The sequence below is a fragment of the Aulonocara stuartgranti genome (genome assembly GCF_965226115.1).
Source record: "Aulonocara stuartgranti genome assembly, chromosome: 15".
In the NCBI taxonomy this organism is placed as follows: Eukaryota; Metazoa; Chordata; class Actinopteri; order Cichliformes; family Cichlidae; genus Aulonocara; species Aulonocara stuartgranti.
The window spans coordinates 30376800-30404791 of record NC_138951.1 but is presented as its reverse complement, the minus strand read 5'-3'; the positions used below and the strand labels follow the sequence as shown (position 1 = coordinate 30404791).

The 27992-nt window shown below is 41.1% G+C and overlaps 2 protein-coding genes across 4 annotated transcripts; both read left to right on the top strand.

Moving 5' to 3' along the window:
* The first annotated feature begins 87 nt into the window (after nt 1-87).
* Nucleotides 88-18738, top strand: lbr (lamin B receptor). Of its 3 annotated transcripts, none has more exons than XM_082505559.1 (14): nt 88-260; nt 4853-5027; nt 5519-5734; nt 11584-11667; nt 12418-12604; nt 12804-13000; nt 13126-13180; nt 13423-13617; nt 13718-13821; nt 14717-14842; nt 14963-15131; nt 15233-15313; nt 15729-15851; nt 16830-18738. In XM_082505559.1, exons 2-14 carry the CDS (start codon nt 4857-4859, stop codon nt 16988-16990), a joined length of 1869 nt encoding a protein of 622 aa, XP_082361685.1. In that variant the 5' UTR covers nt 88-260; nt 4853-4856; the 3' UTR covers nt 16991-18738. The 3 variants fall into 3 exon arrangements, with proteins under 3 accessions (XP_082361685.1, XP_082361686.1, XP_082361687.1); XM_082505560.1 differs by lacking the exon at nt 88-260 and adding an exon at nt 1583-1691; XM_082505561.1 differs by lacking the exon at nt 88-260 and adding an exon at nt 1709-1835.
* Nucleotides 18739-19658: 920 nt separating this feature from the next.
* ephx1 (epoxide hydrolase 1, microsomal (xenobiotic)) lies at nt 19659-27815 on the top strand. The gene is made up of 9 exons (XM_082505191.1): nt 19659-19899; nt 22874-23065; nt 23172-23352; nt 23425-23643; nt 24421-24550; nt 24763-24977; nt 25158-25266; nt 25683-25805; nt 26003-27815. Exons 2-9 carry the CDS (start codon nt 22883-22885, stop codon nt 26211-26213), a joined length of 1371 nt encoding a protein of 456 aa, XP_082361317.1. The 5' UTR covers nt 19659-19899; nt 22874-22882; the 3' UTR covers nt 26214-27815.
* The last annotated feature ends 177 nt before the right edge of the window (nt 27816-27992 follow it).

Genomic DNA, 27992 nt, shown 5'->3' with positions numbered 1-27992 from the left:
ATCCCAACACAGTTAAAATCCACCGACAGCCAATGAAATCGCAGAGTCGTTTGAAATGAACGCTGGACTAACCAATCGAAAGCCTTCGCGCCTTTGAAGTCACTGGTGGGTTTTGCCCGAAGAGGGAGGGAGAACGAGTTCTACGTCAAACGTTAGCAAAGTTCGTTTTTAAAAATATTAAGCTTAATTTATTAATTCGTCGTCGTGATCGGGATATTTTAAGCAGTTGTACTTACTGGAATTATTCGCACAATATTAAGGTAAGTCCGTCTTCCAATTGCATGTGTTGGCAATGCAAAGAGCAACTACTCTTTACGTTTCTCTTTGTTGGGAAACTGGGGCTTAGCCGAAGCTAACTCAAGCTGGTCGTATAACGGCGTTGTAGGCTTTGGCTAATTTCTGAAAGGTTATCTTGTTTCTGTTGGTTGAAGTGGGAAAAAAAACCCACAACCAAAAAAATTAGTTGGACGAATTTGTTTTAACGTGTGGTGGTAACCTTGCTCTTCGATAGGTCAAGTTTTTATTAGAGTTTGTCGGTTTTGGTAAGCGGAACTGCGAATTTAACTACCCACCTCTGTTCGGGCTATTCGCCAACAAGCAGATTAACGATAGACAGTTCAGAAATTAGACGGTGCCCGGTAGTGAAACATAGTCTTTAAGCGATCGTAACGTGAACGTTTAACTCAGTCGTAATTTCAGCTGCCTGTGTGTCCTTTTTTAAAGGGTTTGTTGCGTTATCGTCAGCGAGTTTAGCTTTGCCGAACTTATTCATGCGTGCCCACGTATTGTTTCTATGGCGGGTGCTTTTGCTTTCTTCGCCAGAAGTATTTGAATGCATGACGTTTTCCCTCCTTTCCTTTTCTGTCGCTTGTAGTTGCATCCGCGCTATCTCGAAGCTAACTAAGCTAGCGTATTTCGTTAAAGAAACAGCTCCTGCACTTTGGCAAAAACCATTATGTTATCTGAGGGTACGTGAAAAGTGTCGCTTACCCCACTAGCCCAAGCGCAAAAACTGCAGTTAAAGCAATCAGTAAAAGCGGCGCTTTGACAGTTATTCACATGTATGTCATATCTCACATACACATATGTATATAATTGTATAATGCATATATTTAAAGGGAGTGAAAAAGGAGGAAAATGCATACAAAAGTGCGCCTTTTTTAACATTTGAAGCCACATGAGTGCGGTCGTGATACGGTTTATACTCAGTATTCTTTTTACCAGTATAAGACTGTGTGAACTACAGTATGTCTACACACTGCAGTAACATGACATTTGATGGCGCCTTAATAGTCCGAGTAAAGTTTGTGCTGCTGTGGGTTATCTGCCTTTCCTTTTATGTGGACCAAAATAAAACTGTTCGGTTTGTCCTACTCTAGAGATGCTCGAGTACATACCCTTTGTCCTTTTAGATGACTTATCTAACTTTTTGGTGTGAGTTTACAACTTGACTCGCATGTTACATTTCAAATGGACTGCGTACCAGGTGGGGCAGTTTTCAGCACAAAGCTGAGGGGTGGATAGGGTGGCTGCCTGTCTTCTATTTTAAACCCCACCCACGTTATAGCCATATCCTTTCATCAGCCCAAAGGGGGGATCTGAGGGGGAACTCTCCTCAGTCAGGAGACACCACATATCCCATATGGAAGCCTGCACGCGAGCCAGGAAAGCAGCATTGGGACATACTTTGGGTGTGTCCTGTTGTGAGATGGGGTGTTTGCGCAGATGCTGTGGGTTTTTGTGTTTTTCGAAGATTCGATCAGTTAGCAGTGGAAATTTATCACTTTTCCTGCTTTTTTTGTTATAACGGTGGTGATTGGACAGTTGGAGCCTTTGTAAGTTAGTGGAGTTACTGTGTGATTATAAAGGCAAACAAGAGACTAATTGTCAAGTTGAAGAAAAAGTATTTCATTGATGGGTACACCATGCTTAATTTCTGACGTTTGATGGTAGAAAGTACAACTTTCAAAGAGTTATTATATTTTATATTTTAATTTTCATTTCACTATAGTTTGACTTTTTGCTTTCAGATAGATTCCTGGTGAATGTACTTGTTTCAATTTAATTTGTAATATTTACAAAGGTTTTAATTCAGTTTTTATTAGTTTCACTTTTTAGTTTCAGATTGTAAGATTAGGACATTCAGAACAATACAATAATATACCAATAGAGACAGTCACATCTCAGTAAATGTTGTGTAAAGTTAAAAAAACAAAACAAAAATAACTCAAAGCACATCCTACATGCCATTTACTGGAGTATGGAATTTTAATTAGCATCACTGCTGACATTGGCTGTCATTGGGGTATGTGGTTTGAAACTATTATCAGAACAGATCGGGATTAAAGCTTGAAACCAAAACTCTTCTTGAATGCTGTAAAGTCTGGCATTCCTTTCATGTGGTTATTAAAGTACTGATCCATTATTCTGTTGTAGAAATATATGCAATTTTCAACATTTCAGTACTAGACTATTATCAAGAAAATGGTTAATGAGAAAGGGAAACCAGGATTTAAAAAAATGTTTTTATTTATTTGCAATTGTAAAATATCTTGACTTCTACCAAAGGAAAATAAACAATTTAAAACGCTTTATTTCCATAAAATAAGTATTTAAATATTAGAAGTCATAGAGTTAAACTGCATTCTGATAATTTGCTGCCTAAAGAGGTTATCAGCAAAGGTAAACCAGTGAATACGTGTTCAGGTCAAAAGTAGTAAATTCATGAATACAGAGACAGTTTGTGTGAAATTCCTTGCCTGTTGCTGTGACTTGAATGGAGCGACCCACTGGGACAGACAGCTCTGGATAAACCTCGCAGGGACAGACTTGTCAGCAATTCTGCAGTAGTGTGTTGGTTTTCTAGACACTGAGCCTCCCAGGTCACTGATGTTCTATAATGCTGACTTTGCCTGGCCCTCCTCTTTGTGTCCAGTGATGAGCACTCCTGTTGGATTTTGCCATTCCGTAGTGTTAGTTAATACAATTGTGAAATTGTAAACTGAATATCTATAACATCACTGGGTGGATAAATGGAGACACAGGAAACAAGCTTGACAGTTGGTTGCCAAAAATGGCATTTAACCTCTGTATATGAGGATGACCTCAGAAAGCTGCTGCACCACCCCTGTTCTGCCAAGATGGTTTCACACATCTGCCAAAAAAACAAAAACAAAAAAACCCCAGAAGTGATGACAGGGTGGACTTTTTGTATTCCTGTGTAGTTTGGGGTTTTAGCCTTAACTTTGGATGTAGCCTTGTATTATGATGTCCTCAGGTTAGATATGTTTTGCCTTAATTCTTTTGAAGCATAAATCTTTGGTGAGTGGCCACAGCAGGCTAGTTATCTCTGGTCAGGTTGTAGTTATAGTGGAATTTTATTTTTCGTCCTCTAATTAAGTTCGTGTTTAGACTCACGGCTCTAAGCAACATCTTCTCCATCTTTGGTTTAAATATTTTCTCAATACAATTGCACTGTGCAGTTACATTATGAATTATATTTCCTGCAGTACTTTGCAAACATAGGCTGTATATAAAAGATGGTCTAAGCTTCTGGTGCAGAAAAGCCTCAAACCTGGATTCTTTGTAAATCCAGCAGGGGGCAGTGACTCTGTCTGGGGGAGAGAAATCAGTGGTTTTACGGAAGTTTGCTGTCACTTCAGTAGACACTTTAGTGCTGGGTTTCTGGTTTTAAATGCTAGTTACAGGATTAATTGAATATATCACCCTGTTAATGTTGTAAATTCTGGTCTAGTGTCCAGAAAGATGATAAAGCTGGTTACACTCTGTGTCCACAGGCTGTGTTTTTTACACTGGAAGAGCTCGTATTCTCATTTTAAGAGCACATTTTAAGAACTTTTTATTACTAGGTTATAAAATCCACATTCTTCATTGTTTTTCCTCCATGTGACAGTGTTATCATTATTCTCACATCTGCTTGATATTTGGTCATGAGAAATATAAGACTGATAAGTGCAGTGATGATCTAAAAGTCTTCTTTTCAGCTGAGTAACTAGTAATAATGCTGTATTTTAGGTGTGTTTTTCTGCTGAGCATTTAGTGTGGTTTATAGAATTTGGATAAAAAAATAAACACAGAGGGAGCAAAAAACACTGCATGTAGATGGATGACAGGTTGCTTACCGGTCATGTACAATGTCTGATTTGTTGGTTGGATCCAGCAAATCGGCTTGTCATTCTTGCCTTCAGAATGTTAAGATGGTTATGTGAAAATATTCTGCTTCATAACAGGACCTCACTAACACGATGCTGCTGCTGCTGCTCCATTCTGTGTTTGCAAAGCACATTCTGTGAGAATGTTCAAGTTTTTGAGACCGTTGTCATACTGTGGTGCATCAGAGTAACTTAAGATGACTAACGATACTTAAGATCAGTCACTACAGATGTATTGCCTGGCCACCGTTGCACTTTATCAAAAGTTCAAAGTTACTGCCAAAGCTGTCAAGTAAAAGTGAAAGCACTGAGATGTTGAGATGCTGCTATTGTTGTCTTTCAAGCTTCGTTGTCTTTCATATGCTGTGCTTCAGTGGTACGAAAGGAGACAGAAGGGGCCGCCTGCAGTGACGAGGCCATTTTTTTTTTTTTTTTTTTTTTTTTTTTTTTTTCCTTCAAATGATTGAGCCTTACTGTAAATACCAGTGGCAGGTTTAAATTAATTATTATTTAACAAGTTAGTCCTGCTCTGCTTTTCCTGATATCTCCTATCAGTTTGGTCAAGTCTCTTTGCTCCTCTCTCTTGTCCTCTCTGTTTCACTTTCAGCCACTTTCTCCCCTGCTTGTTGTACTTCCTTCTGTACTGAACTCGTGCTCTGTTTTGATTAACTCCTTGTCAGGTCAATGAAGATGCCTACTGTGAAGTACCAGAAAGGGGACACTGTGATGGGCCGCTGGCCCGGCAGCAGCCTGTACTATCAGGTCAAGGTGCTGGGCTTTGATTCCAAAAGCCAGCTCTACACTGTCATCTACAAAGATGGTACAGAGCTGGAGCTCAAGGAGCAAGACATTAAGGTAGGATCAGAGTCACGTGCTCTTGTGAACTGCAGCTGACTCTTCACTCGGTTTCACTGAGTGCTTTATTGTGAATTCTTTTTTTCTTTTTCTTTTTTCTTTTCTCAACATTGAAGTCAGATCTGCACATTAACCACTGTGGGTGTAGGTTCAAACCATGAAGCGCTAATGCTTTAAATTAGTTATATTTTTGTTCTAAAGGAAAGATAAAAGAGAAAACACAGACTGGATTGTTAATCAGTGATGATACTGGTATGCAGTTATTAAGTCATGTAAAAGGGATCACTGTAGCTGTAATGTCTGTAGCATTCTACTAATAGTTACGTTTTAGAACTGTCGTGGGTATGGTCAGGAATATATTTCAACTGTAAGATGATGCTCTGTGAAAATTCAGCCTCAGTTTTTAATCTTTGCAACATTTTTTAAATGATAAACGTATAGCAGTCCCCTTTCAGTTTTTTTTTCTCCTCCCGATTGTTATTTTCCCTCAGAGCGTCACTGGTTTCCAGACCCGCTCCCGTTCTCGCTCTCGTTCCCGCTCACCAGCCCGCCGTCGCAGCCGTTCACGCTCCCCGGCAAGGACCACACGTCGTTCGTCATCTCGTACAGCGGCAGCTGTCGCTGCAACAGCAATCACAGAGAGTACACCGTCTTCTCGCAGAGATACCAGACTGAAGGATACAGTGGAAGTGAGGCTCAGCCCTGTGGTAAGTGCTTATGCTGCCTTGTCATTGTCTGATTATAGGCAAGGCAAGTTTATTTGTATAGCACAATTCAACAACAAGGTGATTCAAAGTGCTTTACAGAGACATTAGAAACAAGAACAAATTAAAAGCATGATTTAAAATTGAATAAAACAAGCAAATAAACTAACTAGTTAACAAACAAACAAACAAACAACAGTATATAAAATCAAAACAGATAAAATCAGAACAGTAGATAAAATCAGTAGTTAAATGTAAGTTTTGAAATTTAAGCTTAAAGTGTGGATTTGGTGCTTTATTCAAATGCAGCTGAGAACAGGTGAGTCTTCAACCTGGATTTAAATAAACTGAGTGTTTCAGCTGATCTGAGGCTTTCTGGGAGTTTGTTCCAGATATAAGGAGCATAAAAGCTGAATGCAGCTTCTCCGTGTCTGGTTCTGACTCTGGGAACTGATAAAAGACCGGATCCAGATGACCTGAGGGATCTGGATGGTTCATACTGGGTCAGGAGGTCATTGATGTATTTTGGTCCTAAACCATTCAGAGCTTTATAGGCCAGCATCAGAACTTTAAAGTCTATCCTCTGACGGACAGGCAGCCAGTGTAAGGACCTCAGAGCTGGACTGATGTGGTCCACTTTTTTGGTCTTAGTGAGGACTCGAGCAGCAGAGTTCTGAATGAGCTGTAGTTGTCTGACTGATTTTTTTTAGGTAGACCTGTAAAGATGCTGTTACAGTAATCAAGCCTACTAAAGATGAATGCATGGACTAGTTTTTCCAGGTCCTGTTGAGACATCAGATCTTTTATCCTTGATATATTCTTGAGGTGATAGTAAGCTGACTTTGTTATTGTCTTAATGTGTTTTTCTAAGTTTAGGTCTGCATCCATCACTACACCCAAATTTCTCGCCTGGTTTGTGGTTTTTAGATGTATAGATTGAAGTTCTCTGGTGACCTGTAATCGTTTTTCTTTGGCGCCAAAGACTATTACCTCAGTTTTGTTTTTGTTTAGCTGGAGAAAATTGTGGCACAACCAGTCATTGATTTCCTCAATGCATTTACCAAGAGCCTGTACAGGGCCTCGGTCTCCTGGTGACATTGTGATATATATTTGTGTGTCATCTGCATAGCTGTGATAGTTTATTTTGTTGTTGTTTATAATCTGTGCCAGTGGGAGCATGTAGATGTTAAACAGAAGGGGTCCCAAGATGGAACCTTGGGGAACTCCACATGTGATACTTGTCTGCTCAGATGTGAAGTTACCTATTGATACAAAGTATTTCCTGTTTTCTACGTATGTTTTGAACCAGTTTAGTACAGTTCCTGAAAGACCTGTCCAGTTCTCCAGTCGAGTAATATGTTGTGGTCAACTGTATCAAATGCTGCACTGAGATCCAGTAAAACTAGGACTGACATTTTTCCACTGTCTGTATTCAGACATATGTCATTAAACACTTTGGTCAGAGCGGTTTCAGTGCTGTGGTTCTGTCTAAAACCTGACTGGAAGGCATCGTAGCAATTATTCTGTTTTAAGAAGTAACTGAGCTGTTGAGAAACTGCTTTTTCAATGATCTTACTTAAAAACGGGAGATTTGAGATCGGCCTGTAGTTGTTCATTTGTGTCTTGTCAAGATTGTCCTTTTTCAGTATAGGTTTGATTACAGCAGTTTTTAGTGATTCTGGAAACACACCTGATAATAAAGAAAAGTTGACGATCTGTAACAGGTCTGACTCTAAAGTCTTTGAGACCTTTTTGAAAAAACTTGTTGGCAGGACATCTAAACAGCAGGAGGAGGAGTTCAGTTGACCTAAGATGTCCTCCAGGTCTTTGCTGTTAATAGGTTGAAACTGTTTCATGGTGTTTAAACAGTTTTTTGGTGGACACAGTACATATCCTGGATCTGCTGTTGATGTACCAATTGCTTGTCTAATTTTTTGGATTTTTTCAGTGAAGAATTTGGCAAAGTCATTGCAGGCCATGGTCGAATGAAGTTCAGCTGCCACTGACACAGGAGGGTTTGTTAGCCTGTCAACTGTAGAAAATAAGACCCGAGCATTATGGCTGTTTTTAGTGATGATGTCAGAGAAGTAGGACCTCCTTGCATTCCTCAGTTGTAAATTATAATTGTGAAGTTTCTCTTTATAAATGTCATAATGAACCTGGAGGTTTGTTTTTCTCCATCTGTGCTCAGCTTTCCTACACTCTCTTTTTTCATTTTTCACCAGTGTGGAGTTTCTCCATGGAGACTTTTTCCTTCCAGAGATAACCTTCACCTTAATGGGAGCAATAGTGTCCATTACATTTAACATGTTAGCATTGAAGCTATTGACGAGCTCATTGACTGACCCTCTGGGCAGGTCAGGTGTTAATGGGAAGACCTGGTTAAAAATTGCACTACTGTGTTCAGTTATACACCGTTTTGTGATCACTGTTGTTGATATATTTGTGTGGGCTGAGATTTTACTTTCAAAGAAAACACAGTAATGACCAGACAGGCCCACATCAGACACAGTAACCTTTGAAATGCTCAGGCCTTTGGAGATCAGTAGGTCAAGAGTGTGTCCTCTATTATGTGTGGCCTCTGTTACATGCTGAGTCAGCCCAAAGTTGCCCAGAGTGTTACTCAGGTCTTTAGTCCCTTTGTCCTGAGGGTTGTCCACATGAATGTTAAAATCCCCAGCAATAATTACACAGTCAAAATCAACACAGATCACAGACAGCAGTTCACTGAGGTCATTAAAAAAGGTCTGTGCAGTATTTGGGAGGCCTGTAAACATTAAGAAACACAACTTTGGATGGGGCTTTCAGCTGTAAAGACACATATTCAAAAGACTGAAAACTTCCAGGAGATAGCTGCTTACATTGAAATGATTCATTAAATAAGACAGCAACCCCTCCTCCTCTCCTGCTCGCCCTGACCTCACTGATAAAACTGTAGTTAGGAGGGGTCGTCTCGATGAGAACAGCTCCACTGTTACTTTGGTCCAACCAAGTTTCAGTTAAAAACATAAAATCAAGGCTGTGCTCAGTGATTAAATCATTAATTAAAAATGTTTTCCCAGCTAGAGATCTAATGTTTAATAAAGCCAACTTAAGTGTTTTAGAGGTATTACTTGTCCCCTCGTGTTTGGGAGCAGTCTGTGGCACACAAGGTATGTTTACTATGTTTAAAGATCTTTTAGAGTGCAGCTCTCTGTGTTTTGACCAGGCCACATGTCTCCTGTCACCTAAAAGTACAGAAATTTTAAAACCTTCTAGTAAACAGGGTCCCAGCTTCTCCTGGGAAAAGTCATCACTGCCATAATCCTCACAGCCCGGACCCTTCACACATCACACATCAGACTGCGGAGACAGGGCATGAAGAGGAACTAAGGGGGGCGAGGCTGGGCAATGTGACTTCGATTGCTCTGTTGAGGGTGGGGCTCGATGGCGAACCTTTGGCCGCTCTGGTGGGGGGTTTATGGGGGACAAAAAGGGATTGGGACGGGGGGTAGATCTGAGCCCAGCATTGACCCGCTCCATCATCTCCTCAGTGAATTTCAGGTGTGGGGAGGAGGGAGAAAGGGAGGGGGAGGAGGGTGATGGCCTGTCAGGGGTTTGGGGGACTGGGGAAGGTCGTGGTCCCTTGTCCTGGTCGTTGGTGTTGTTGAGAGAGTTGGAGGCAAATAGGGACCCCTCTTCTTGCCTTAGATGTCTCTCCTTTCTGAGGCTCTTCCTCAGATGCCATGGATGTCTCTCCTTTCTGAGGCTCTTCCCGGGTGGGGGCAAATGGAGCTCCTCCTCAAGGTTTCTGCTGGGCTTTGTCTGTTCTTGGAGTACTGTTTGTTCCTCTTTATGAGATAACTCCTCGTTTATCTCAGCCTTGGCACCAAGCACGGATGGATGACGTATGGAATAAAACAAGTTGGAGGTGAACAGTTTCACCCCTGACTTGTTAAAATTAAATCCATTTGCTTTGAACAGATGCCTGCGTTCCCAAAAAATATTAAAGTTGTCGATAAAGTGCACTGAGTGGTCAGCACATGCTGATATAAGCCATTTATTCAGTGTAAACAACCTGCTGAATCTCTCGTCTCCTCCTCTGACCGGCGGTACAGGTCCACTGATGAATACAGCTGCATTCAGAGAGTTTACAGTATTTAATAATACTGTAATAGCAGTATTAATAATAAAAAAAAAGGGAAAAAATCAGCATAAAAATCAATATAAGAAGCAAAGCATTCAAGAGCAAAGAGATGAAGCGTCCACACTCACAAAGGGGAGGAGCACTATAGAATATTAGTGATTGTCAAAAACATGATAAGGAGAAGTTGAAGAATGCCAGCAGAAAGCGTATAAATGCAGGTAACTGTTATAATGAAGACACACTACATATAGAGAGTCTCTTCTTTAGTTACCTGACTATAGCAGTGTTATATAGTCTCTTCTGTCTGTTCCACCTGTTCGCCTGACTACCATGGGACTCAGAGCCTTTAGTTGTTCTGCCGTGAGACTTTAGAACACATCCACCAGATTTCTGGACTACAAACTCCCTCTCTCTACTTTTAAATCACATCTTAAAACCCATCTATTCAGAATTGCATACACTTCATCATGCCTCAGTCTTATTCTGTTTTTTACTTTAATTAGCTTTTATAGTTGTTTTTTGTTGTCTTTACCTTTTGTTTTTAATTATTTTGTATTAATGTAAGGTGACCTTGAAGGTCTTGAAAGGTGCCTATAAATAAAATGTATTATTATTATTATCATCATTATATCAATCATTTCACTGCAATGCCGTTTGCCAGTGGGTTGCTTAGACAGACATAGTCTTGTCAAAGTCACCCTTCATAAAACTTGACACCCATCAAACGATGCAATCAGTCAAAAATGTGTCCAGATAATATTTGGAGTTGGAAATTGAAGAATTAAGAAGCAGAAAGCTAAGGACGCACTAAGTACTTCATGAGACGCTTGCAACGATAAAAGTGAACTGTGACTAGATGACAGTCGTCTCCACGCTAAGAGCAGCACTTGTCTACATTGCTTTCAGTTTCAGTTATAGTAATCTTTCATAAGGTCCTGGACCAATGGGTTCTTTTTTTTTTTTTTTTTTTTTAATTTTTTTTGTTGATAGTGCTTGTGTGCTTAATGAAGTTCTGCTATTTCACTTTGCCACATGAGTATATTATTTCACTTGTAGTGATTTATTTATTTATATATTTCTTTTTTGTGGAGAGTGCTACTTAGTGTGCCATAGCATGAGATTGTAATGTGTACTGTGGATTCTCCTTGTACAAAGGATGTGCAAAGCTAGATATGTAAACATTGCTGCCATTGCTAATGCCAGACAGATAAAAATATTCTTAGTTTATTAATGTACAACACAAGTTACCGGTTCAAAGACATTATAGTGCCCACAGATTTGGCCAAATTATGCACCAGGGTGTGAAATACTAGAATGGAAATTCAGGTGACACACATTTCAGTTACACTTAAAACATGATTTGGTTAACAAGGAACGTGATGACTGGACTAATGCAAATGTTTGGGTTTTTCCCCTCGTTTAGACAACTGTAGATTTGTTGCCAGGAACATCCCTACCCAAAATACATTTTAAAAAATGTGTGCGGTACAGAAGTTGTCCCATTAACTGTGAAATAGCCCACAGATTTCTGGCAAGATCCAGTCCATTATCAAATGTCCTAATTCATCAGTACCTTGTCCTTGTGGGGAAATTGTGAGTCATTCATTCTGGTGTTTGACCATAACACAATCACACTCCCTCTGTATGTTCCTCACATTGTTTTTTATTTTTTTTTGTTTTTGTCTCTGTCATTTCCATCAATCACCCTCCATTGTTTGCTGAGCAGGAACAGACAAAGGCAGCAGAGAACAGTAGCAACAATAAGCATGAAAAGAAAGAGGAGAATAACACTGCTAGCAAAGTGATTGAGGTGAGTTTTGTCTTGCAATTTAAAAAAAACCCAAAAAACGTGTCAAAACTTTTATTTAAAAAGGTTCAAGTGTCTCAAAATAATTGGCTCATAGAAGAACATTTGTGCAGACCACTCCAAGTGAAAAGGTTTTAAACAGAACTAAAAGGCTCTGAGGTAAGTTGCAGCTGATGGAATGTCATGATGCATGCACGTCGGGGGCCCATGTATGTTTTCTGAGGGGGGGCTCCTCTCACAAGACTGTACTTCATTTAACTAGTCACATGTTGCACTAGCATGTGCTGCCTCTTTACTGTGCCTGTTTCTGACAGTCTAAAGTCCTGTGTGCAGTAATCTGTGCTGCATTTAAGTTAAGATATAAAACTTTTTCTTCTTTGACTTTAATGTTTATTTACTGCAGATTTCTGACAGTTTATTTGTTGTTTTCTGGCTGGAAAAAAGATGTTCTTTTCATAGCAGCAAATGGCAATGATCTTTATTGGGCTAAGACACTTAATCTCCTAATTATTTCATTCATGTATTTTGTCAGTGTAGGTAGTAGTGTAGGCTTGTAGGTGTAGGCAGTTTTGTGTTGTGATATTTCGATATTAGTAACTTTTGTTTCTTGTTCTATCGATTTCCTCTGTATGAGATGCAAATGGTTGGATTGCATTATCCTACTGATTGGCTGAAATTGTTATGCTTTTGAGTTGTATTAATATGAATTGTTGACTTGTGTCCAATTCTAAATAACCCAAAATCTTATTCCAGAAGTCTGAAGCTAAGGTGGAGGCAGAGTCTGAGAAAAACCAAGGCCCTTATAATCTACGCCGTAGGAAGGCTGACGGAGATGCCAAACCAGCTGAAGCCAAACCAGATCAGCCAGAAAAAAAGGCTAAGGAGGCTGCAGCCCCGTCCACCATCCCCTCCGCCCCACTCGACTTTGGAGGGAAGATGGGTAGGAGGATAGGAAAAATGCATTTTCATGCCACAGCCTCACTTCTGTGAGCTTGTACGAACTCTGTGTATTTGTAATCAGTTAGACACACAAAAAATTAACTATCTATCGGAGCATGGTGGTAGAGATGCCGAGGAAAAGCTGAACCTGACCAAACTGATATTGTTAATATTCCTGCTGTTTCTTGTCTTGCCTACAGGAGCGTACTTCTGGCTGCTCTTCTTGCCAGCCTGGGTTCTCTTTGTAATACTTCAAGGCAACCTAACGGACCCCAGTCTGATCAACGCCCCCCCTCCTCTGCCTCCACTTGACACCTTCTGGGATGCCCAGGCTCTTTGCTTTGTCATCCTCTGGATCTTATTTCAGGCACTGCTTTACATCCTGCCAGTTGGAAAAGTGAGTGAGAAGATCTGAAATTTTTAAATAGAAACCCTAAGTTGATGTTTGGCTTTCAACTTCAATCTGTCTTTTTCCAAGTGGCTCCACTAAAGTGCTGCTGGTGTTTGTCTCTTTTTCTCTAGCTGAGTGAGGGCATGCCACTGAGGTCTGGAGTGAGGCTGAAGTACAGAACCAATGGTGAGTCTGTGTGAAGCCACTCCCAATAAGAACATACTACTAAGTCACGTCATTGACGATCACTCATTTGTAACTGTAGCTTCATCTGAACCAATAAATGTCTCTGTCCTTTTTTTTTTTTTTTTTGTGCTACACTGTTTATAGTAAAGAACTATAGTCATTTATTTGTGTCATGATATTTATTATTATTCTAGTTGTGGTCTTCAGTATATTTTTTTTTCGGCCTCTGTGTGTACCTCCAGGTTTCTTTGCCATAATGGTGAGTGCTATAGTGGTGGCAGTAGCAGTGCACCAGGGTGCTGATCTTACCTACATCCACAGCCACTTCCTCCAGCTGGCGACTGCCACCTTCATCATCTCCGTCCTGCTCAGCATCTACCTGTATGTTCGCTCTCGCTATGCCGCCTCAGAAGAGCTGGCACTGGGGGGAAACTCGGGTAAGAAGATTGCGTACATTCTGTTGTGCCCCTTCATCTGTTTAATTTGCCAGTTTATGTAAATCAGCAGACCTTGAGTTTGCTTCTGTCTTTTCTCCAGGCAATGTGGTTTATGACTTTTTCAAAGGACGTGAACTTAATCCCCGCATCAAAAACTTTGATCTGAAATTCTTCTGTGAGATGCGCCCTGGACTCATTGGCTGGGTGGGTTGTCTTTGTTTCATTAGTTCTGCTTCATCTGTTTAAAATTAGTCTGAAGCACACATTGCGCTCTCTGCTGGCCATCCAGGGAAATACCTTTTAAATTTAAGTCATCTGATATTACTAAAAGAGTTCCTTGTGTCTGTCTGCTGCTGTAGGGTTAAATTAGAGCATCAGTTTAGATTTGATTTAAAGAAGAAAGACGTTCCTTCTATATTGAGCTGAATATCTTTGAATCGTTTAAATTTATTTATTTATTTTTTTAAGTTTAGGTTAGGATGGTTAGGGAAAGTGATAGAAATGTACTACTGACTAAGTAAAGTGTGTTAAGAAGATGGAATGAGTCCTTTGAGGAGTTCATGAATAAAGAAAATGATACATAAGAGACCGATAAACGACAGTTAGTGAATGAAGAAGTGAGGGCAGCTATAAAGAGTACAAGGAGTGGAAAGGTTGTTAATCTTGATGACACTTATGGAGATATGAGGTGAGATGGGTAGGGAGAGACAGAACAGTGGACTTTTGTGGTTTCGCAAGTGACTCAAGAGTTGTTGGGCGTATTGGATGTGTAGCAACCACTGGTTGGTAGGAAAACTGGTATAATATTGTATCTCAGGGGTATCCCTGACTGGTCACACCTGCGTGAATATGGCCTTATTCATGTCATCCTTTGTTGTTACATGTCCAAAATGGCAGCTAAAGTTAATGTCACTTGGTTGGTGGTCATGTGTCTACAAAACCTCAGTAGTTTAAAGTATGCTGCTTTGATGCTGCCTCAGCATTAGGTTTTCCCACACATTTTAACATTTTTTGCGTTCTCCACAAATGGCAGTTCTGCATTACGGGTGATCAGGAATCTTTCCTAATAATTTTAGTTCTGTGTGTTTTATGTGTGCAGTGTTTGATCAACTTTGCCATGGCGTTGGCTGAGATGAAGAAGCACAATCTTGATGCTCCATCATATGCCATGATCCTAGTGAACCTGTTCCAGCTGCTCTACGTGGTGGACGGCCTCTGGAATGAGGTAAGCTCAGCAGAGTATTTTTCTATGCCAATTTTACACGAAGTAACTGGTCAGGTTCACAGGTTGTAAACTTGCCAGTCTATCTGTTGTTCAGACCAAATGAATGTGTTTGTTTCCCAGGAGGCTATCCTGACCACCATGGACTTGATGCATGATGGTTTTGGCTTCATGTTGGCTTTTGGTGATCTGGTGTGGGTTCCTTTTACGTACACCTTGCAAGCGTATTACCTGGTCCTCCATCCCAACGCCCTGAGCCTGCCAGCAGTCATAGCCATCGTCACACTCAAATGTGAGGGAGAGCATGAAACTGAATTCACTCACCCTCTTCATATGTTTTTAATATTTTGCTGAGTCATTCTGGTGTTTGTGTCCTTTCTCTCTGTATTTCAGTGATTGGCTTCTATATCTTCAGAAAATCTAACTCTGAGAAGAATGCCTTCAGGAGAAACCCATCCAACCCTAAACTGTCCCGTAAGTTCTCCTGTGGGCTTATCCCAAATTAAGTCTCGTTTATGCAACAGGCTCATGTTTCTTTTCCTGATGAACATTCTTTATTGTCTGAGGTAATAGTACTAAGATGAAATGGTCCACTAAATACACATTTTTTTTTCTGATTGTGTTTTTTGTTTTTTTTAAATTAACCCCTCAGCTGTTGAAGACTGATGGGGTTCTATTGCCCACATGGTACCCAGTCCTTTTTTTTTTCATTCAGTTTATAATACTCGTCAGTCTAAACAGCAATCTCATGCAGTGTTAGAATGGCCTAAATCTTAATTATCAACATTACATAAAGAGAAAATGAAATGAAACACAAATGAGTTATTGCATGTTTCTCAGTACATGTTGGTACTATTCAGTCATCTTTTTATTCTTGTTGTCTCTCCAGATTTGAAAACGATCCCTACAGCTACAGGGAAAAGTCTGCTGGTCTCTGGCTGGTGGGGAGTGGTTCGCCACCCTAACTATTTGGGAGACCTCATCATGGCTCTGGCCTGGTCCCTACCCTGTGGTGAGTTTGCTTGGCATTTACAGTTAATGTAATAAAGAATGTAGGATGCTAAATACAAAACAAGTCGAGAGCAGGACAGGCAGAGGAGTTTGTAGCAGCACAGAAGCACCCTATTATTTTTAAGTTCATGTCATTTTTATATAGCACCAAATCAAAACAAGTCGCCTTAAGGTGCTTTATATTGTAAGGTAAAGACCCAACAATAAAACAGAAAACGCCAACAATCAGACAGCCCCCCTGTGAGCCAGCACTTTTGTTACAATAGGAGGGAAGCAGTCCCTTTTAACAGGAAGAAACCTCCTGCAGAACCAAGCCCAGAGAGGGGCGACCATTGTGTGGGGGTGATCTGTAAACTAATGGTAAACTGCAGCTCCTTTACATAGTGGGCTGTCAGTAAATTTGATTACATATTTGTTTTGCAACAATCCAACTAATAATTTTTAAGTGGGAAAACAAAGCAGCTCCACTGCCATCCATCTTTACTTCCTGCACCACAGAGTTCAAAGCTTTACCTGTTTATCTGGTAGCTCTGTCAGTGTTTTTTCTCTTGAAGAAGACTTCTTCAAGAGACTCATGGCATCAAATATCTATTCAATAGTTTTGAAATTCTGTGTTTATTATTTATTTCAGTTGTTCATTTTGTGATGTGTGCAAAGGGAAAATCTCATGTTGAAATTAATGTGCCCATGTAAGTAGTTCAGTCTCTCATTGTGTTGGTTTGCCCTCAGGTGAACACAATGTGATGTTTGGTACTAGTTTGAATCCTCACAGGGACATAAAAACTGCACATTGCCATGGTATAATCTGGTTTAAAGACTCAATTCTGCTCCAAAAGTTTTTTTAACTTTTCCCTGGACGTCGTAGTTAATCTGTGAATGTTTCCATTTGTCTTGAGTGTCTCTCTAATGTTTCTGATATTAACTTGGAAAAAAATGTTCTGGAGTACAGTCAGGCTAAAGCGATGTTTTGTCACTGCAGGTTTCAGCCACCTCCTGCCGTGGTACTACATGATCTACTTCATCATCCTGCTTGTACACCGAGACTCGCGTGACATGAGCGAGTGCAGGAGGAAGTACGGCTCAGCATGGGACGAGTACTGCAGAACTGTCCGCTACCGGATCATCCCCCGCGTCTACTGAGGAAATCGACCCTGGACACTCAGAGCTGAGGACATTTTTTGTTTGTTTTAAACCCAGTATAAACAGCTGTGTGAAGGCTCCCAAAATATGAATGGATTGACCGATTTGACCTTTTGTACTTTTTATTTTTTTGATTGCTTAATTCTGAACTGAAGGAGGACTGAATTTTTGATGATCATGATATTGAGTTTTTGAAAATTGCCTTTTTTATAATTAAAAAAAATTAAAATGTATACATAAAAGTTTACAAAACGAGGGGAAAAATGAAACGCCTCTGCTAGGAATGTCTTGTTAGGATGTATATTTTTGTATATACATATTTTGTTTTTATACTTAAAGAATAACACACCACATGCTTATGCTTATGTTTTTGGGACATGTTACTGTGCCCCAATTCTAAAAATTTTACAGCATCAGCTTGGCTAATACAGATGATTTTGTAAGTATGGCTTCCTGTTAGGAATTCTGTGGCTTGTGCATATTGTGAAGGATGGGATGGAAACATGCTACCCCTCTCTGATAAGCTGTACAGTGGAACTAGGACTCGTGTTTCTTCTCAGGACCAGGGATGTTGTCAGAAAGTCAGATTAGAAAAGTTTTGTCTTAATTTTGATGTGAATACTTTTATAGAGAGATCTAGTTTTGATTTGAAATTGTAAAAATGGTATTAGAGGCTTTGAGAAAAATGCACTAATGCGTCAAAGCATTTTTTTTTTTCTTTCTTTCTTTTTGCGTGATCACTTCCAAAGTGTTTAAATTTGGCTTTGCTACCTCAGATTCACTCACTGTCCACTTCTTCCTCCTTGGTGCTCTCTGGGAGGCAGTGTGTGTAATTATGAGTGTAATGTCACAGCTACATGACATAAACTTGTGAATATGTAATTTTCTAATATGAACATGTGGCAAGTGTCCACATCACAGGTGATGGAACTTTGTTTGTTTTTTTTTTCACCTCCCCACATTTCCCACAGTTATTTCTAGATGTTTGCCTCATCGTGTTCTGGGTGATGATTTCTCTGCAGTGTCACATCAATTTGGTGTTTTTATCTTTTCAAGCTTTAACTTGCCAGGTCAGCTGACAGTGACCACTTAGTGAAGTTTATACTGTGACAACATGAGGAGCAGTCGACTGTGTAAGCATTTGTAACCTGTGCATTTTCAAATCCAAATTAAGTATTTTTATGCCTGTGCAACTGTAGGCGATAATACAAGTAGCAATAGATAACTCCATTGGGTAGCTTTTTTTTTTTTTTTTTTTTTTTTTAAATGCTGTTCTGACTGAATACCATGTAAATATTTTTTAATCATGTTTTAATTAAAGTAAGTAAAAGTAGTAATGCCAGTAATGTTTCTCATTAGATATTTAATGTTGCTTTTTAATTTTGACCACTGTAGGCCACTGTTTCCACACTTAGATCTGCCATGGTTCTAGACAAAATTCAGAATTGAGTAAAGGGTTTTAGAAAGGTGTATATACTCTTCACCTGATTAGAGAGGGGAAAACAATTAAGTCTGATCCTTGAGACGTTGACCATTCTCTTTGCTCCAGGACCCATTGTGGTAATACAAAACTTGTTTGCTTTGACTGTGACTGGTGAGCAATACTTTGGATGTATTTTGATATATGACAGCAATAAATAAGAATATTAACTAGTCCAGGAAGCTGCCTATCAGTTCTGTGACAGCAACTGGGACAAAGCTAATCTGTACAAATGTTGCGGCATGAAATAAAGAATTACAGTATTTCATTTTCTTGTCTGTATTTGTTTATTTCATTTGAAAAGAGGGCATCTGCAATATTAACAGAAATGTTGGTGGCTGGCTTTAATGAGACATAAGTGAGTGTCTCTCTCCCAGAACAGACTGGACAGGAAGGTGTTTCAGCCTTGCTCCATATCGGGAGGTTTGTATGGCTGGGTGAGATGTCACATACAGCTTGGATTAGACATTTGACGTCCTAGGGCTCTGCATTGGATATCTGTCCAAGTGAGCCTTCTTTTTTTTTTTTTTTTTTTTTTTCTTCACCTGTCCCGTTTGGTTCTTTTGCCATCACAATTATTGTCTAAAGGCAAAGAAAGATTCCCAACGGATTTACTTTACCAAATGGACCATCCCAGCCTTGCCGTATTGGTCTATTTGATTCACCTTTGTTTTAATTTTTTATTTTATTTTCACTTGCTACTCACAGGACAGACATGACTGAGGGAAAGAAAAGGGAGAAAGGAAAAACAGCGGGGAAGAGGAACGGTGATAAAGGGCAAAAAAACAAAAACTAACAAACCGTGAGCCTTCATTTTATTGGATTCTCCCATTTAATCCAAGCTCCCTGCCCCCTCATGCCTGCCATCTTCTGGGGAAGAGATGAGAAAAGATGAGAGCCCTAGAACTTGTTATATTGAGACACCGGAAGGCTCCACTGTCCTGATCACAGACAAGAATTGCCTTGAATGGAATTAAAATGTCATTTAATTTCAGTTTTGAAAGCACGAATTATTCCTGTTGTGCAGCAAAGTGGGAACATTGTTTCAGTTGACTATCATAACCCCGGATTCCATTTCCCCCTGCTTTTTATTTCCCAACCAATTTAAAAACATTTTCCCCATAAAATACTACAACTCCCATGATCCCTTCCTGATATCCCCACATGCATTTGGTTTCTAGGACAAAAGTCAGTTCTTGCCTGCTCCCGCTTCGTGCTGTTGCTGCGTTCAGCTCTGGTTCAGTTCAGGGATACAAGGGCGGGGAAAAAACGCTGGTTTCGCAGTGGAGCAGAAAAGCGCCGCCAGCAGCGAGCAGCCTTCTGGACCGGACCTTTAATAGTAAAACTGCGAAGAGCTATGTTACTTTTCCTGACTGCTGAATTGTTTTGATTTTATGAGCAGAAGAAGAAGCGACCAACAACCTAAAAGGTACGGCCACCTCGCATACCTCCAGTAAAGAGCTCGACGAGATTAACTTTGACATAAATAGTGCGTGGGAAAGCTCCCACTGTGTCGTCAGTTTTTGTTAGTGACTTATAGCTTTATGATAATACCTGTGAGCAAAATATCAAATATCATATATAAACAAGTTGTATCATTTATTTTGTTTATCTATTTTTAAAAATATTAAAAAATAGTCATTAATCTGTGTTCGTAGCTTGACCACACTGTAGCGTTTTTGGATGGATCTAGAGCGGCAGATGCATTTCTGGCTGCAGTGTTCGTGTGAATGGGGCAGTTTGTTCGAGAAAACAGACCTATTTCATTTGACTAAAAGGGCTAACAGCCACCAGGGATGCTGAACTTTATACAGTGTATCCTCTTTGAATGAATACACACGCAAACAGGGTCTCAGTCCAGACTTTTCCACCAGTGGATTGCAGTCTGGCCCGTGTTAGCTGCCACTGATGTGTCCGGTAGTGGTGGGCGGATCGATCCAAATATCGATAGTATCGATCCCAAGTCGGCATTGGTATCGGATCGATACTAGCCTGGTGATATCGATTCTTTACTTTGAGTTCTGCTCACTTACAACGCTGTGCTTTCGGCAAAAACTAAACAACCAGGTCGCTGGACTCACCGCTCCTGTGTCAGCGGAGAGCAGGCACACTTTGCTCCCTCTCCCCCACTCTTATGTTTCGGTGTTGCACTGACACGTGATGTGACTTAGACACTTTGGGGGTTGTTAAGTTGTTTACATATTAATTATATTTTTTGTTTTTGTTGTTGAGAATTTTAATTGTAATTTTTGTATTAGTTTAACAACAGTATTTGTTTTAATTTGTTTACTGGTTTGCGTGCACTTAAGATTTAAAAAAAAAAGATCGCCACTACGGCAGACCCGATGGCATTTTCATGCTTCGCAGCATCATTTATTCTTACAATAATCACACGGTTGTTGTAACAGTACATTCAACGGCTTCAGCTCTCCCGCTAGCAGCCGTACACATCACCACCACCAAACCTGCAGCAGCATCGCAGAACATGCCCTGCCACATACCCTCCTCGCCCACTTCACCTCACCCCGCGAGCAGGCGAGGGAATTGGCCCGGACCATCGGCGCCCCATGCCCCAGCCCAGCGACGGGGAAGTGTCCACTCTGGCGGTCGCCCGCGCCTCCAGCGGAAGCCCCGGAGCTGACCTGATGACCACCCATGACAAGCAGCAGCGGCGCCGCAGCAGGCGTGGCAGGACCCCCGCGCACCTCGACCTCTGTCTCCAGCTAGGCAGGTCCCGCTGGCGCGCCAGCCTCCTGCTCACCCCTAGCCGCGCGCTGTCCACACGGTTGCTGTAACAGTAGCCTACATTCAATGGCTGCAGCCCTCCTGCTGCCAGCTGTACACATCAACACCAAAAACAACAACAGCACAAGCAGAGGATGTACTTCCTGAGACAACTGGGGAAGTACAGTCTCCCACAGGAGCTGTTGATCCAGTTCTACACTGCAGTCATTGAGTCTGTCCTGTGCTCCTCCATCACAGTCTGGTATGGTGCAGCCACTAAACAGAACAGGAGCAGACTGCAGCGGACTGTAAGGGCAGCAGAAAGGATCATCGGCACCCCCCTGCCCTCCATCCAGGATCTGTACCTCTCAAGAACCAGGAAACGGGCAGACGGTACAGAAGCCTGCAGACCAGGACCACCCGACACAGGAACAGTTTCTTTCCCCTCACCATCTCCCTTCTTAACAGTTGACCTGTCACACTGCTCCCACTGCCAGACTGCAACTGCACCTTATGTACATTTTGTAGTATTCATTCCACCTCATTCATTTCTGTATTTTATGTATGTAAGTTAGATTCGTTATTTATAGTTTGTTTACACAGCTTTGTGTATGTATGTGTAATGTGTATATATAGACACGTGTGTGTGTGTGTGTGTGTGTGTGTGTGTGTGTGTGTGTGTGTGTGTGTGATTTACATTGCTGTGCTTGAGAGCCACCATCTACCGGAACCAAATTCCCTGTATGTGTCTGCACATATACTTGGCCAATAAACACGATTCTGATTCTGATAATGAACCCGGCCAAAGTTGTCAATAATGGGGTCAGCATTGGTGCAGGTAATCCTTATGAACCAAAGTTCAGGATTTGGACTAATTCAGCAGTGACTGAACTTTCCCTGATAACGACTGTGTTGAGTCTGTTCCTTCCCATTCCATGCAAGGCCACCTGGGTTGGCTGGAAGACTGTTTACTTAGCCTAGCAGGGCGAAGGACACTGTCTCAGCTGAACTCTGGACATGCACACACATACATATACACTGATATGCACACACTCATCCCCCCTCCCTTTCCAAACGCCTTCGACACTTATTCCCTTCTGATGCTGCACCCTTTACCCACCCCTGTTGCTTGTCATGTGTTTCTTTGGTGTATTAAGAGTTTTTTCATGTGCTTTGTGCAGAGGTGTTTTTTTTTTTCTGTTCTCAAACTGATCTCCCTGTTGGAGCTCAGTCTGGGGGGAGTTATTTTTTTCTCCTTATCTTTCCTCATGTGGTGCATTTTCCATTGTTATACCTCTCTGACCTGTCTTTCCCATGTGATGTTTTGTGTAATGTATGTATGGTTGGAGGGTAAGATGGTGCCGCCATTGCATGCAATAGGTCGGCAGCCTTATGAAATTTCCCCTTGTGGGACTAATAAAGGTATATCAATTTAATTCAATTCAAAATAAGAGTAAGGGGGTTGTGCAGTAGTAAATTGATCACATTTTTAACGTGGATGGATGCAAACTACTTCTTTTTAAAAAAGAATTATCTATTTTTGGACAAAGTGACAAAATACAGGTACAGCATAGTACAGTCTATAGATGACAGATTCATGGCTACTACCTTAAATGATGCCTGGGTGTAGATGTTGTTTCATTTTTTTCCTCTGTCCTGTCTGTCATTCATTCTTGCAGACTCTCATCATGTTCACAGAGGTCCTACTTGCTCTGGTGATTGGTGGACTGATCTACTTCCTGGTTCAGAGGAGTAAGAATCAGGTCCTAACAACAGAGGATGGCTGGTGGGGTTCTGGAGCACCCCGTGATGCTGGGGAGGACGACACTATCCGCTCCTTCAGGGTAACCACCAGCGATCAAGAGCTGGAGGTTAGTTTTCCTCTCAGTTGGTCACACAGGATAGATGGTGCATTTGCTGCTGAGAAATTCCACCTCGCACAAATAGACTTGTACATCTTCTCTTATTTCTTGTCAGGACCTCTACAGGAGGATTGATCTGACTCGTCCTTTTCCCTCACTGGAGGACAGCCAGTTTAATTATGGCTTCAACTCGCAGTACCTGCAGAAGGTGGTGTCTTACTGGAGAAATGAGTTTGACTGGAGGAAGCAGGTCGACAAGCTCAACCAGTACCCTCACTTCAAAACCAAGATTGAGGGTGAGACTAAGCTGCCACATTCATGAAGAAGAATACTGTTGGTTGTCTCTAACCTGTTAAAAATCTGTCCAGGCATTGATATCCATTACCTGCATGTGAAACCCAAAAAGGTGCCAGAAGGGACGAGTGCTGTTCCACTGATTATGGTCCATGGCTGGCCTGGCTCCTTCTATGAGTTCTATGGATTGATCCCTCTGCTCACAGACCTGTCAAACCCACACAACCTCGTGTTTGAGGTGGTGTGTCCCTCCATTCCAGGGTATGGCTTCTCTGAAGCACCACATAAGAAAGGTGAGCCTGGGATTTCTTTACTTTGGCCACATCCCATCATCACTGTTGTAACAGTATGACTAGAGTCTTTTATCATGGTCAAAGACTTTAAAATAACCATATTTGTTGAAGGGGAAATAAAAAAACTACCCTGCACCCAACTTGTTAATACAAGTTGGGTGCAGGGTAGTATTTTTGTTAATTGGTAAACCCTAAGCAGTCACAAAGTGTACAAAGGACATTAAATACACAAAACAGCGTAAATCCAGGTTGACCCTAATAAGCTAAGTAAGAAAGAAGGGACCTTCATCATCTTCCTATCCCAGACCCTGGAGAGGTCGCAGAGTGAAAAAATAAGAAATCAGAAATCAGGCACTTTTTCATATGTGCACACATGCACTTTTTATAAATGAGCAACATAATTAGCTGCTTCTCCACTGTGTCTCTCAACTGTAGTGGTTGGACTGCAGATGGTGGCAGCAGTACTCGCCAATTTTAGTGTAGTGCCTCATGAACCTCTTGCACAGCTAGATTGGAGTTGCCCTTTAGCTCACAGCTGAGCTCCAGATGTTAAATGTTGCAGTTGGTCTGACTGTAAGGATGAGATCCTCTCAGCTGATTCATATCAGTTATCACGATTAGATCAGAGAGACCTGGCCAGTGAGCCAGCTGGTAGAGAAAACAGGATGGTCAGTGGTTAGCAGCACTAAAATAAATGTTGGAATTCACCGTTAGTAAAGTCAGTGTGAAGGAAATGCAAGAATGCTGCGTTTTCTAACTCTGCCTCCATGTGAACAGGTTTTGATTCGGTATGCGCGGCTCGTATCTTCCACAAACTGATGAAGCGTCTGGGTTTCCAGCAGTACTACACTCACGCTGGAGACTGGGGCTGGTTGGTCACCACCAACATGGCTCAGCTGGAACCCAAGTATGTGATACAAGAGCTACACCAAATGTACTGGGTATAAATGACGTCTTATTGAGAAATATTACACCAAATTCTGAGCATGGCGATAGTTTTCTGTAGTATACTTGTTCAAAGAACAGTAGACCTCTGTGAGGCATGCAAACATTTTTGTATTTCTGGACATCTTTTTTGTAAGCAGTTTTTTGTTGTTTTTTTTTTTGCTTCGCCCCCAGAACTGTCAAAGGCTTGCATTTGAACTTTGCCCCGCCCTCCAAGCCAGGGCTGTCCATGGCTTTGTCCATGATGCTTGGCCGGCACTTCCCTAAGCTGTTTGGCTTCACTGACTTTGATATTCAGCGATTATTTCCCTGCATGGAGAAACTGGTGGTAGAATCCATCAAAGAGACTGGCTACATGCATATCCAGGCCACCAAGCCTGACACTGTGGGTAAGAACTTGGAGAAGATGGTTTCAAGCAGCATAACCCAGTTCAAGTCTGACTGGGGAGCTTGGTTGCATTTTCCTTTACTTAATATACTTCTAATCTCCCTTCAAATTATTTTATTTGCTCAAGATTCCTAAAATATTTTGTGTACATTGAATTATATTTTACTTTCTGACCCTTGAGGTCGAGGGCTGAATGACTCTCCAGTGGGTCTAGCTGCCTACATTCTGGAGAAGTTCTCCACATGGACGAGCCATGACTTCAGGAACCTGGATGACGGAGGACTCACACGGTGAATACAGCAGAATATTAGAATATGTCCCACTAATATTAGTGGAACCCCACCCCAACTGGTGGGAGCAGATGGTTGCCCCTCACCTGAGCCTGGTTGTGCTGGAGTTTTCTTCCTGTTAAAAGGGAGCTTTTCCTTCCCACTGTTGCCAAAGTGCTTGCTCATAGGGGGTCGTCTGATTGTTGGCGTTTTCTCTGTATGTATTATTGTAGGGTCTACCTTACAAAATAAAGCACCTTGAGGCGACTGGTGTTGTGATTTGGTGCTGTATAAATAAAATTGGATTGAAGGTTATAAGAAGTTGTGAACTTGAGTAGTAGCATGCGTATTAGCAGTGCTGTCTATTCTGAAATAGGCTTGTTTCCTTAGTTTTTCAGTTGTCAGTAGTCTTATATCAGTGGGGTCATGTGTTGCAGGAAGTTCTCTCTAGATGACCTGCTGACAAACGTCATGATCTATTGGACCTCTGGCTGCATTATCTCCTCCATGAGGTTCTACAAGGAAAACTTTGGCCAAGGTCTTGATGCTCCACATGCAAAGTAAGTGAGAACAAATGCCAAATTCCCATAAAGCACATCAGCAACATCTTATTGGTTGAAAGGTGTTTGTTGTTAACAGTCTTTAACAGCTCTGTGCCACCCAACTTTGTCATTTAAAAACCTAATTTTGAAATATTCAGAATGACTTGTTTAGTAAAATCTAATGCTGATTCACAACTGTCACCGTCTCCTCCCAGGATACCAGTCTATGTCCCCACGGGTTTCGCCTGCTTCCCCAACGAGTTGATGCACACGCCCAGGCTGTGGGTCAAACAGAAGTACCGTAAACTTGTGACCTTTACTCCCATGGACCGCGGTGGTCATTTTGCTGCTATGGAAGAGCCCCAGCTGATGGCAGAGGACATCCAGAAGTTCACAAAGATTGTGGAAGGGAAGGTGAAAGAGTAGAGGGTGGACTGACAAATACAGAAGTATGAATAGACATCAGCTGGGACAAAGTTCTGAGCAGTAAGTGGACATAGTTCATCTAGAATCAGAGTCTAAGCTTTGTATTTCTTATCTGAAGTGGATTCTGTAAGATAGGATAGCTCTCTAAGTGACACTATGATAAAGTCATATACAGTGTTAATGGTGAAATAATGAGTGGTGGCTGAAATTGAAAATTTGTTGAGAGGTTGGGTTACTATGAAAATCACAGCTTGTTTTCAATCTACTGTTTAGAATTTAAGGCTACACCTTTCATTCTTAAACTTGCAGTTTATTTTTATGAAATTTATGGAAAAGTTGGATGTAGTCTCTGGTGAAAACTAGAGCTTAAACCTGCATTCTTGCTAAAGGCCAGCAGGGGGTGGCAAATCTGATTAAAGAAATGATCCTGGTTGTATAGAAGTCTATGGAAAAACCGCACAGCTTGTCACTTGATACATGCACTCAGTAAAAACTTTACTGATAGGCTTTTGGTGTCAACTGAAGGTTTCATGTCTTGTTAAATATAAAATGATAGCATCTTTGCATTCTCTTTGATCTACTTGGAGTAAAGTAGGTAACAAAACAAGGTAAAATCGCACAGCTGCAATAATGATTGTGCAGAGTCTCTCAGTTTCTCAGTCAGATTTACCCTGCCCCATGATGTCTGGTTTAAAAACACCAAGATGGCAATAGTTGCGAGGTTGAAGTCAAGGTTTAAAATAGCTACAAAGTAGTGGGTGATGTGACAGTGGTTGGATCCATCTTTAATGTCTGTGATGTCTCAGTCGTCCAGGTCATCGTAGTCTAAGGAGCTTGGAAAGAAAAGCGTCTTTCTGCAACTTCCCACTCCATGAATCCAGGGGTCCGTTCACTAGTTTCTAACTTCCTTACAGCATTTCTCAGCCTCGTAGTTGTTAGAACAGTTTCTAAGCAGCTGCAGATGGGAGGTTAGGGGGCACATGGTGGGATTGTGTTGACAGCATAAACAAGGTGCCAGGCATTCCTCTGACTGATAGCACGAAACCTCTGCACTTAAGCCACAACAATAATAACACTTGATTGCCTTAAAGCTTCAGGTTATGTTTTAATTTTTTTTTTTCAGAGTCATTTAAAACTAACTTGGAAGTTGAAAACCTTTGAAGTCAGACGTCTGTTGCGACATTCCACAACTTCTTACGCAGATGATCCTTTACTGCCTTGGAGTTACTTGCCAGGGTCTGTAACGTGCATCAGATTTACATCTTGTGTCAGTTAGCTTTTGATTGGCGGCAGTTTACCCCACCTTGATGTTGGTGCAAGTTAATTTAAAATATATATTTTACTATCATGACTAGAAATTCCTCATTCGAGGCCTAACAATATAGTGACAGTGCTGCAAAACGAGTTAAATCACAATCAGAGCTCCTGATGTCTCTTTAAGAGTTTCCTTGTATATCTGCTGTTGCCTTTAAAAGTCAATAAAGATGTCAAATTCAGAACAGTAAGTTGCAATTTTGTGTATGTTGCCTTTCCAAAATCACCAGACTGACCTCTGGCTGCATTTTAAACCCAATAAAACTGACGCTGCTTTAAATTTCTGTATTTCAGTTTCAGTTTTTGACTCTCTGACACAGCTCCACTGCTAAAGACTCATTCTGAGAAGTATGTGTAAACTTTACTGTGTGTTTGCACGTTTCTGAAGTTTCTTCTGTGTAGAAATGTACGAAAGCCACAGACCCAAACTGGCTCCCAGTCTGCAGCTCATTTTGCAGTTCTAGG

What these genes read in the sequence shown, in the direction of transcription:
- lbr (XM_082505559.1), top strand. Translation starts at nt 4,857, where the DNA reads ATGAAGATGCCTACTGTGAAGTACCAGAAAGGGGACACTGTGATGGGC. An exon ending in AAGTGAGGCTCAGCCCTGTG is followed by an intron (nt 5,735 to 11,583) that starts GTAAGTGCTTAT and finishes TTTGCTGAGCAG; the next exon opens with GAACAGACAAAGGCAGCAGA. An exon ending in GGCCTGGTCCCTACCCTGTG is followed by an intron (nt 15,852 to 16,829) that starts GTGAGTTTGCTT and finishes TTGTCACTGCAG; the next exon opens with GTTTCAGCCACCTCCTGCCG.
- ephx1 (XM_082505191.1), top strand. Translation starts at nt 22,883, where the DNA reads ATGTTCACAGAGGTCCTACTTGCTCTGGTGATTGGTGGACTGATCTAC. An exon ending in CCAGCGATCAAGAGCTGGAG is followed by an intron (nt 23,066 to 23,171) that starts GTTAGTTTTCCT and finishes ATTTCTTGTCAG; the next exon opens with GACCTCTACAGGAGGATTGA. An exon ending in CTTCAAAACCAAGATTGAGG is followed by an intron (nt 23,353 to 23,424) that starts GTGAGACTAAGC and finishes AAATCTGTCCAG; the next exon opens with GCATTGATATCCATTACCTG.